The sequence below is a fragment of the Antedon mediterranea genome, chromosome 11 (genome assembly GCF_964355755.1).
Source record: "Antedon mediterranea chromosome 11, ecAntMedi1.1, whole genome shotgun sequence".
In the NCBI taxonomy this organism is placed as follows: Eukaryota; Metazoa; Echinodermata; class Crinoidea; order Comatulida; family Antedonidae; genus Antedon; species Antedon mediterranea.
This window is the reverse complement of record NC_092680.1, coordinates 748,198-760,335: the sequence shown is the minus strand read 5'-3', so window position 1 is coordinate 760,335 and position 12,138 is coordinate 748,198. Positions and strand designations below refer to the sequence as shown.

At 31.8% G+C, this 12,138-nt stretch overlaps 1 protein-coding gene across 1 annotated transcript; it reads right to left on the bottom strand.

The window, feature by feature from the left end:
• Nucleotides 1–8,389: 8,389 nt before the first annotated feature.
• Nucleotides 8,390–11,643, bottom strand: LOC140062954 (adhesion G-protein coupled receptor D1-like). The gene is made up of 6 exons (XM_072109346.1): nt 11,579–11,643; nt 10,964–11,184; nt 10,251–10,311; nt 9,922–10,025; nt 9,436–9,598; nt 8,390–9,322 (listed from the first exon to the last, which is right to left on the bottom strand). Exons 1-6 carry the CDS (start codon nt 11,630–11,632, stop codon nt 9,242–9,244), a joined length of 684 nt encoding a protein of 227 aa, XP_071965447.1. The 5' UTR covers nt 11,633–11,643; the 3' UTR covers nt 8,390–9,241.
• Between the last annotated feature and the right edge of the window lie 495 nt (nt 11,644–12,138).

Below are 12,138 nucleotides of genomic sequence, written 5' to 3'. Positions count from 1 at the left end.
TTTGAAAGAGCAAAACTTTCCAGAAACCTTTTCAACAACTATTACATGTAAATCAGCTTGATGCGATAGGCTATATTAGTTCACATATCTAATAGTTATGTCTGTCTAGGTGTCTTGTGATAAATTCTGTATCAACTAATCTTTGTAATCGATCCAATGAAAAGGAAATCTCTTCTTGTGATCCGCTTCACGTTTATCTATTCTATCCCGGTTATACTTCATTAATTGTAAACGTAACTAAGTTTAAAAAACAAATAATCACTTTCAATGTTTCTGTAAAAAAATTAAGATTATTAAATAATTCTAATTAATTTACTGATGAATTCCTTGGAATCTGGTAGGCTTTCTAGATATTGGTGTCTTCAATTCTGAGAGGTGTTAAAAATCAATATTAGATGAAATTGTTCAATTTCAACACTACTCACCTTAAGGCGATCAAACTATCAGTAAAGTCTTTATAAACTACGCTATGCTATTGTTAACATTCTGCTATGACGACCAAGCGTTCACCAGTGTGTAATGAATTCTCGTCTTCTGGCATTCACCGCGTACATGTATGTATGAATAACTGACTGAGCATGCGCATACCAAGGGCGCCCAAGCAGTTTATCAAGATAATTATATTGCAATTATATTATTCCCAGTACTATGAGTTTTGTAGCAACATAAACACGTTGATTAATCACTTGGATAACGGATATTTATTCTAATTTATAGGAATATTCAGGAAAGGTTAAAACGCCCAGTGGTACTTCTTATAAAGTAATCGTACGACTTGACAAATACTGATCACTAAATGCGAACAAAGTCGTCAGCAATTTTAGTAGGTCATGATAATTTATATCTATCAATTCGGTACAAAGAAACCTCACTTAATTACAAAAGAAATATTTCAATTCCTTGAATATTGACATTTGATAAATCAATTCAGTTTTCGAAAGTGGTTAGCTTGTAAACGATTATTACTTTGTCACGACAATGTAGTTAGGTCGTTAGCGTAATTTAACTTTCCTAAACCACGACTTCTCTCGAACCTAACATCGATTACAACGCTGCTTCGATTATACAATCAACTGCTAAGCGGACAAGACGATCAGATTGTCTAATAAATAACAATATTGTAACCTCACTCTTCTCTTGTAGTACCAAGATTCTCCTTTCCACAAAGCGTCATGGTTACAGACCATGATGAAGATATTATCCTAGGAAGTTGTTTTGCCGTTTCTGAACCCGTTTAAGTGCATTTTCAAATGGTGTCTAATCTATTATTTTGTTGTGATTCAGTACGTGCATATGACGTTTGCTTTATTACTCTTAGTGCAATTGCTTTAGTGCGTAAGTGTACTACATGTTGAAAGTACCGTGTAACTAGTGAAATGTTTTTGATTGTATTATTTCTAAGTTTTATTACACTTTCTTCCTGCTTTTTATTATTTTTTTTATATTTTAAATGATTTCTTTTATTTATTTTTTTTTTAAACGGTTTCATGGGAATTAGTCCAGTTAGGGAGGAAAGTGATTCTTGCCTTGTAGGGTATCATGTCTAGCGATAATAAACATCCTGCAGTATCGGGTCTGCTGACTGCAACAGGTCCCATCTAACTAACAGTTGTCAGAAAAGAGTTGACATAACGCTAAACGCTACTGTTGAATAGTGCCGTGAGAGGATGTTAGTGTTTCCTACTTACAGAAGGCGCGATGTGATTGCTTGATGTTTTTGTCACTAGATATGATACCGAGCTTAAGCTCTGTCTAAACTATCAAACTAGTTTGAAAAAAAAAAGTGTGACGCGCCCAAATATGGTAATGATATGTCATTGTGTCCATATATGGGCACATAACTCAAAGTTTGATAGTGTAAACAGAGCTTTAGTATTCTTGTGTAGAATATCAAACAGCGTAATCGTGATTTTGCCAAATGACAGTATATTCGTTTCATATTTATTTCAGAAGAATATATTAAATTCCTATTTCATATATTCTCCGCAATTTGTCACTTTTGTATAATGGTATCTTTGATGAATTACAACCATTTTAGGACAAGTAATAGAACATAAATGTGTGTCGTGGTAAGTATTATGCCAGACATTACTAATGTTCACCTAGATTATCTAAAGGTTATAATAGTTGATTATAATAAGGCCGGTGATAATGATGATAGCGGTGATAGATTTTTATTTCATTGGTTTTTTGTTTTGTTATTTTACATTGTATTGTAAAGGGTGAAGAGGAGAGAGTACCCACTTACATTGTATTGTAATAAGGGTGAAGAGGAGAGAGTACCCACTTCTAATTTACATTGTATTGTAATAAGGGTGAAGAGGAGAGAGTACCCACTTCTAATAAGGGTGAAGAGGAGAGAATACCCACTTCTAATTTTGATCCGAATAATACCATACCATCATTATTATTGAACTTACGTTATTGAACTTAATCATAATGTTATGAGGGGGAATATGTTGATGGTGATTTGATGATGATGGTGATGATAATGATAATAATATTATGGTGATAATTCATTTTAATTTTCCTTATTATTGCAAATGTCAAAGATTTACCAAATTTATAACAACGAATAAAACAAACAAAACAGTAATACATAAATAATCATAGCCATAAGTCATTATCTGCCATGAAATCCAAAATCCACAATCGAATAAGAATAATGATAGTGATGATGAAAGTTTTGTTTGTGATGTGGATGATGATGATAATAATAATAATCAGCGAGGTTATATACTATTATGAATGATGTGACAGATGATGTTGATGACATGATTTTGATGATGATAATGATGATGAGGATGATAATGATAATAATAATAATCACCGTGGCTATATACTATTATGAATGATAATTACAGATGACGTTGATGACATTTTGATTTATTTTGATGATAATGATGATGAGGATGATGATGAGAATGATTAGAAAAAGTAAACTCTACATTAAGCTGACATGATTTTGATGATGATAATGATGATGATAATAATCAGGATGATGAGGATGATTAGAAAAAGTAAACTCTACATTAATCTGACATGATTGTGATGACGATAATTATGATAATGATGATAATGATGATGAGGATGATGAGGATGATTAGAAAAAGTAAACTCTACATTAAGCTGATGACAAGGTTTTTTTTTTATGATGACAATTATGATGATGATGATAATGATGATGAGGATGATTAGGATGATTAGAAAAAGTAAACTCTACATTAAGCTGATGACAAGGTTTTTTTTTATGATGATAATTATGATGATGATGATAATGATGATGAGGATGATTAGAAAAAGTAAACTCTACATTAAGCTGACATGATTTTGATGATAATAATGATGATAATGATTATGAGGATGATGAGGATGATTAGAAAAAGTAAACTCCACATTAAGCTGAGGACAGGATTTTGATGATGATGATAATTATGATAATGATTATGAGGATGATGAGGATGATTAAGAAAAAGTAAAAGATAACAAACAAAAATAATATAGCAACTAACAATGACATAGCCATGACAACAGTGATGTGATGACGAACATATTAATTACCTAATTTGTCACAACAAGTTCAATATATCTACGGTTCATTGACCATCTAGTTACTCTAAGAAATATGATATATAATTACAAAATATTTATGAGTTGATAGACGTTACAGCCTTACACGTGATATGATTTTTCATCTTGTTAATGAGTATATATCACTCAACATTCAAATTGTCCATAGTCTCATGGGAGTGTGTATCAAACAAGTAACATCCGCATGTTCCCATGGGCCTAGGTATTACTTGCCTCGTACAATGTTTACTTCTTTTCCAAACATGCCATTTTCCAATGTATGATACTAATAAAGTGTAAAGGGTCGACAATCTTTAATTGCCATGAGGATTTTTTGCTATAGTTTATGGTTGTAAAGGTGATTTTTGTTGTAATTCTGACCACTATTTATTTACCCCCGTGTATACAATAGAGTACTGTATTACATTAGTTTTCCAAACTTTTAACCTCATAAGGGGACACCTTCGGTAGCCAATAAAGGTAATACGAGTTAGCCCTAGTCTTATATTTCCCCTCATTTATTTGTGTTCCCTTAATAGGTCTGTCCCTTAATGTGATTGTTCCTGAATAAATGTGTCCCACCATCCTCGCTTTGTGAATTAGTTTCAATGCCGAAGAAGAACTATAGGACTGTTCCCAAATTATAACGTCAACAACTTGAATCGAATTTCTATTTAATTGGATCTAAACATACAATCTAAACATAATGTGCTATAATGGATCTCTGCAAAGCAGAACATTTCCGAGTTTGTTTTACTCTCATAGATGTATTTTCCTTAATCAATAACCACTTATTAAAATCTGGATTTAATGGGACTAATTAACAACTTAACATTGTTTCGTTCACATCTACCATTTTTAAATTAATCTTAACTATACAGTAACTGTCTCCAAATAAAGTATTATCATCAATCAAACAATATTTAAATGAATGTTTGTTCTTTCACTAATTTAAATCTGGTCAGGTTTAATGAGTTTGTTTTTCTTTCTATTTTAACCTAATATTGTGTTTAAGCATTGACTCTAAATATAAAATGAATGCTTTCACCATCAATTGGTATTTTCACCGTTTAACATAATACCCTTACAAGGATGTTGTTGAAATTAACGTGAAAAATCACTGAATTTTAATTTAAGTTAACTAATCCGTTGTTGCCAGTGCCGTTGGTATTTACTTGGCGATCTCATTTCCGATATAGCTTACTATACAGCTCCGTGTGAGACATTTATCATCTTGTCAACAATAAACTCTAAATTAACTCAAACTCTGAAGAAGCTCAAACTTGTAGTTAGTTATATTAAGCTCAAATTCTCAATTAACTCAAACGCTTATAAGCTCACACTCTACGTAATTCTAATAAATTTACATTAAACTCACTCTCCTCTACATTAAACTCAAACTATACATTAAGCTCAAACTATGCATTAAGCTCACACTCTACGTAATTCTAATAAATTTACATTAAGCTCACTCTCCTCTACATTAAGCTCAAACTATACATTAAGCTCACTCTCCTCTACATTAAGCTCAAACTATACATTAAGCTCACTCTCCTCTACATTAAACTCACTCTCCTCTAAATTAAACTCACTCTCCTCTACATTAAACTCACTCTCCTCTACATTAAACTCACTCTCCTCTACATTAAACTCAAACTATACATTAAACTCACTCTCCTCTACATTAAGCTCACTCTCCTCTACATTAAGCTCAAACTATACATTAAGCTCAAACTATACATTAAACTCACTCTCCTCTACATTAAGCTCAAACTATACATTAAACTCACTCTCCTCTACATTAAGCTTACTCTCCTCTACATTAAGCTCACTCTCCTCTACATTAAGCTCAAACTATACATTAAACTCACTCTCCTCTACATTAAGCTCAAACTATACCTTAAACTCACTCTCCTCTACATTAAGCTCAAACTCTACATTAAGCTCAAACTATACATTAAGCTCAAACTATACATTAAGCTCAAACTATACATTAAGCTCAAACTATACATTAAGCTCAAACTCTACATTAAGCTCAAACTCTACATTAAGCTCAAACTCTACATTAAGCTCAAACTCTACATTAAGCTCAAACTATACATTAAGCTCAAACTATACATTAAGCTCAAACTCTACATTAAGCTCAAACTCTACATTAAGCTCAAACTATACATTAAGCTCAAACTATACATTAAGCTCAAACTATACATTAAGCTCAAACTCTACATTAAGCTCAAACTCTACATTAAGCTCAAACTCTACATTAAGCTCAAACTCTACATTAAGCTCAAACTCTACATTAAGCTCAAATTATACATTAAGCTCAAATTATACATTAAGCTCAAATTATACATTAAGCTCAAACTCTACATTAAGCTCAAACTATACATTAAGCTCAAACTATACATTAAGCTCAAACTATACATTAAGCTCAAACTCTACATTAAGCTCAAACTCTACATTAAGCTCAAACTCTACATTAAGCTCAAACTCTACATTAAGCTCAAACTCAAATCAAGCTCAAACTCAAATCAAGCTCAAACTCAAATCAAGCTCAAACTCTACATTAAGCTTAAACTCTAAATTAAGCTCAAACTCTACATTAAGCTCAAACTCTACATTAAGCTCAAACTCTACATTAAGCTCAAACTCTACATTAAGCTCAAACTCTACACTAAGCTCAAACTCTATATTAAGCTCAAACTCTACATTAAGCTCAAACTCTACATTAAGCTCTAAAAAATTTAGCTCTAAAAACATTAAGCTCTAACTCTACATTAAGCTCAAACTCAAATCAAGCTAAATTCTGCTTCTGTATAAAAACTCGGTTTTGATCGATTAATGTTGAGATCTATAATTGTGGAATACAGAAATATTGGGGGAAAATAGTATAGGTACATTTGAAATGATTTTAAGCATAGGCCTTCCTCGTGTGTTTTTTTAAACAAATAATAATAATAATAAACTAGTCCGACTCTCGAGTACTTTAGAAAATACAAGTATGTTTGACTGATTAGGTAGGCCTATTAGTCTTGAACTAGTATCCGACGTTTGGCTGTTGGACATCGGTAAATTGAATTGTTAACTTTTCATTACAATACACGCTATAAATTAACCTTTGATTGTCCTATATTAATTGAAGCGTTTTAATTATTTCTAGAAACAACAGTATTAATAATGTATCATCTTTATACCACGCATCGTATCAATTCTAATTTGAATGTATTAATTATGAGAGTTTTCGGCTTCATAATGACTATCTAATTAATTGGAAATAAGTTCAGTGACGACTGAGACCGAGGAAATACTTCCAGTATCTTCTAGAATCTAGATGCCATCAAGGTTGCCGAACGGTTTAGTAAAGCTTGGTTACCACTAGGACGCAACACAACGACGTAACGCAGCGTAAGGGATTTTACCAATCACAAGCAATGAATTATTCGACCTGCGCTTGTCATTGGTCAACTCGTTTGCGTTGCGCTTAAGTCCTTGCGTTGCCTCCTAGTTGGAACCACGCTTTAGCATTCATGCCTAGCATATAATCTCTTGCTTCTATTGTGCGTAGCGAGACACACGGTGAACGAAAAAGTAGGGAGCGATGCCTTCTATATCACCAGAAGATAACTAAGCATTATAATTGTTATTTACGGTAAATGGTTATAATTTTAGGTTCCAGTATTGTAAAAAGGTAATTATAATATGTCACGCTGAATCGGTTGAAGACATATTGGTAATTATAAACAATGTGTAACTCATAAATAATGATAAAACTAAAATTGACGTCACAAAAACACATCAATAACTCATAAATATTAAATGGCTAGGTAATTAGTAGTGAAAATACGGAGATAAAATGTTATAGCGCCGCCTGGTGATGTGGTGGAAACGACCCCAAAAGGCTGTGGCAGGGCCTTAGTGCTGAGGCAGGGAGAGCAGGATTTTTCGTCTTAAGACATAATCTGCTGCCCTCTAGAGTTTAATTTTGCGCATGTGCAAAAGTAAAATTTACCTAAGACAATTTTTCTGCTAAGACATTGCTAAGACGGTTTGATAAATAAGATTATGTTATTTGCTTAAGCACTTCTTAAATATTTCAGCTTAAGCAAAAATATAAGCAAATATTGATAAATGCCAACCCAGCTTCCCGTTTAGTTACAAAGATTTGCCAAAATGGAAATAAGAAGATCGCTAAAAGATATTAGTCTAAAAAACTGATGGCGCAAGTAAGATAGGAATATTTATTTATTTATTTATTTATTCAACCATATTTCACGAGGGTGACCCAGCCAGCGGAAGCTGATTTTAAGGGGCCCTCAAAAATACGACATAAAACATAAAAAGTAAAAAATATATTACAATAGTTAAAATTGAATAAAGAATAAATATCTTTAGTTTTCGAAAAGCAGGGTATCCATAAATATGGCGATTCTTTCTGGTTAGATAGCATGCGATTCAAGCCGAGTTGTCGAGTCAAATGAATACCAATATAAAATACTTAAAACATTTTTTATTTACTTGCATTTCTACATAATTATTTCAAACATACTATATAATATATTTAAAGTAGGCATAATTAGAGTATTAACATCAGACTATTATGTTATCCAAATACGAAACAACATTGATACATAAATCATGTTAAAACTCATAAACTTAAGTCTGTATAGAATTTATTATTTATTTATTTATTCGGTATAATAAAAATATATCCAATTACAAAACGACAGTCAAGGATTGAAATGAATTGCATTACAAATATATAAAAAATAGCTATAAATACACAAGCGTAAGATAGTTGACCAATGAGATGAATTATTCAAACTGATGGTTGTCATTGGTAAACTTACTTGCGTTGCTTAAATCAGAATGCTACAAAGGTAAAAATCAATATTCCAGTCAATTGACTTTCATTTACACGTCACTTTTAAGAAACGCGTGGGGTTTGTTAGCATGACGCGTCGGTTACAAACAACACCATTTGTCATCAACATTACAGCATTGAATTGGAAATTAAATGACTGATATTTTCGTTTTGTCCCGAACACGCTGGGGGTATTTTACTGACTTTGATAAGAATGAGATTAATCATTTATATTCATAAACGTTACCAATGATTGAATATTAAAAGGAGGTGGATTACGATGGCGAATGACTGAGGAAAAGGTTGAACATACAGTTGGGTGAACCGCGATGATGATGCAACTAAACGTGGCGAGTCCGGTATAGATTGTCAATTTTTGTATGCGGTAGAGTTCAATATTAAGTAGAAACCATAGTAACTAATAGTTTAAATATTCATAATCACTATATTAAATCATGTAAACCAGGTACGACATTATAGCCCATTTTTTGATATTTTTACATTTAATTTTTCGCAATTACGGTTAATTTTCTTCAAATTATCATTGGAGGTTATGAAGATTCATACCCACACAAGAGCAACTGTCTATTGGTAGTGTTTGGTGCGGATGTTTACAATAGCAATAACTGATAACAAACGGTGAGGAAAAAGTGAGGAATAACAGTTTTAAACTAAACGCCATTTTGGCCGCTATATTGGATTCTAGATGGCGGATAATTTGTAATCGTAATCTCTATAATAATTGTTATAGGTCATGTGACAGTGCATTGAACTTAATAAAACAGTATTTTAAATCTTCTTCATCAACCTTTAAACAGTCGTCATGGTCGTGCTGGTATTAAATGGCCACACTCGAGTTTTGTTAAAACGTTTCTGAAAGCAGTCTTTTACCTAAAAATTTAAAAAAAATGTATTAATTTCAATTGGTACACCAATTGAAAGTGTAAAAGAAAATATTGTTTTATTTTCATTAGAGATGATGAGTATTAATAATATAGTATTACCTCACTGTCAAAAAGACAATAGACAAGAAATATGAAGATTCCCTGACTACCGGTAAGCAGGACAAATAGATATTCCATGACTGGCGTCGTGAGAACAAACGGACCAATAAGCCAGGTTGTTCCCATAATTGGCAATAGCATAGCCGTGCCTTTAGCAGCTTTTCTATTGATCAACAATATAACGGTAATTACAGTTATGGTGTTTTATAAATAGTAAGTATAGTATCCTCCAGATATAGATCAGATTAATATAGTTTCGTCGTGCCCCTTGTCTACTCGTCTTTCGTTAAATTAAAATCATTTTTCTTATTTATGCCAGTTCTCGCTCATAAGTAGGCCATCTCGAAAATAATTTGTTCAGGACGATAATATAGGCCTAACTTTAAAAAGCAATGTGCAGATAGCTTAAAAATAACGAATCGATATTTATAAGAAGAATGTAAAATAATAAGTTCTTTAAAATAATAATTATAATAAATAAATTACCGCAGTCGTTTGAGTTTGGGCGTCTCTCTGCTTGAATTTCCCATCATTTTCCCAGATCGTTGGTAAATTATGTTTACAACAAGACCCATGATAACTGTGTTAATCTTTAAAAACAATAATATAAGTAATTATGAGGTAAACAATAATCAATTTATATATACTGAAGGGCCATATTTTCCTAATTTTTGCATTAATATTCATTAAACATTGTAACGAATCACACTTTTATACGTAAGAATAGTATTCATTGTTAGCGAAACAGCTGATAAGATTCACTACTGTATTATACCAGAGAAGAGTTTATACATAATATAAAATGTAATATTTACCATGACAATCAGTATTGCAGGTGCTATGAAGGCCCATCTCATTGTCGACTCTAGCCAGCAGCTTTAAAATTAATTATATTTATTTTTATATAATTATATTGTTTATTTTATTTTATCTTATTCATTTCGACAATAAACATGAAATAATAATTACAAAACATAGAAATGTATATATATATATATATGAAGTACAAGACACGAAGCCGAGGAGAGACAAAAGCACCAAACAAAACGCTGTCACCGGTAAGGTGTGTCTCTCTAACACAAAAATTACAATTAACAAGAATATATACTATAATAACATAGACTTTTCACAAGATAAAAAAAAATGTACATAAAGCCATAATTAATATGATCAATTCAAACAACTTTAATAAATTAGTCAATGTGTGTTGTGAATGTCCAAAATATTTTTTTCCAAATGAGGTATTTTTTACGTCCAAAAACTGTCCAATGTAGACAAATTCAGATTTTTTTTTAAAATGAGAATATCGACAGTTGTGTCCAAAATAGAGAAACTTTCCAATAAAGAAATTCATCTTTCTCTAAAATGTGGAAATTTTTTCCAGAATAAATTAGAATATATATCAATGCCTTCACCATTGTTACTTTTTGAACTTCCTTTGATGGGTCTTGGCCTTCTTTTAAACTTCTTCCAATGCTTTTTATTGAGAGAAATTGATTGAAAATGAATAAATATAAGCAAAACTTACATGTTACGAATGTTGGTCTCGGATACGGATCTTGCCACAGAAGTACAAAACACAATGACTAGTGGGATTCCATAGCACAAGAACATATAATATCTAAGTCGGTTATGTCGGCTTGGTTTTGGAGATACTTTAAAATACAAGTATACAGCTTCGCCACACATCCAAGTAAAAGCATTGAGAGAAGTAAGATGAAGACATATGCTTACTATCGTACAAATCGTCTGAAAAAATATGACAAGTGGATAGCCAATAAATGTTTGGAGGCAATCCGGATGAGGATCCCAATTCTGGACCACTTTATCTTAGGTTGTACATCAACATTTTAAAAAAACGGATCTTTAGGCCTACCACTTTTAAACCACAGATAGATATATGGTCACGGAATACTCCATTATATTTTGGAAATAAACCGGACACGGATCCCAATTTCTGGAACTCTTATAAATTTTACTAATTTTAGGTAATACGTCAAAACTATAAAATAAATCTTTAACACGATTCTTGATCTTTTTTCTCGTTTTACTCCTGGCGGAGGTTGCAACTCTTCTTATTAGTAATGTGTCAACAAAATATGCATTGTTGTATACAAAACATGTATTTTTAGATTGTATTTACCTTATTTCCAGTCTTTTCAATTCCGAAGAGAAATAGAAACTGCATCAGAATCATATTGATGACCAAGTTCTTGTGTATCGAATTGCGTTGAGATTTCCATAATTTTCTAGGAGGAAAAATATAATTAAGATATGTTGACCGCACATAGAATTACAACAATAACAATATAAAACACAATCTTAAGTATTCGACAGCACATTAAGCCCAATGCAACAATGCACTTATGATTTGATATTTTAATGGATAAGTTACCAAGAATAACCAATAAATGTACACGATAATTTCACACTTATCAGTTGTTATTAAAATAAACTTACGAAAATGAACAGTACATTCCAAGAGTAACACACAAAGCAGTGAGTGAGCAGTAGATACAAATTCTCGACAACCTACTTAAGCCTGTATCACTCTCAAGAGGCTATAGGATATAATAATGTTAAAACTTTTACATAAAACACAAAATAAAGAAGAACTTCAGTTAACACTTCTAAACACAAATATGCCTAAACAAGATACTTCAAATTCCAAATACGGCTTGTATTCTTTGTCTCAAAATAAAC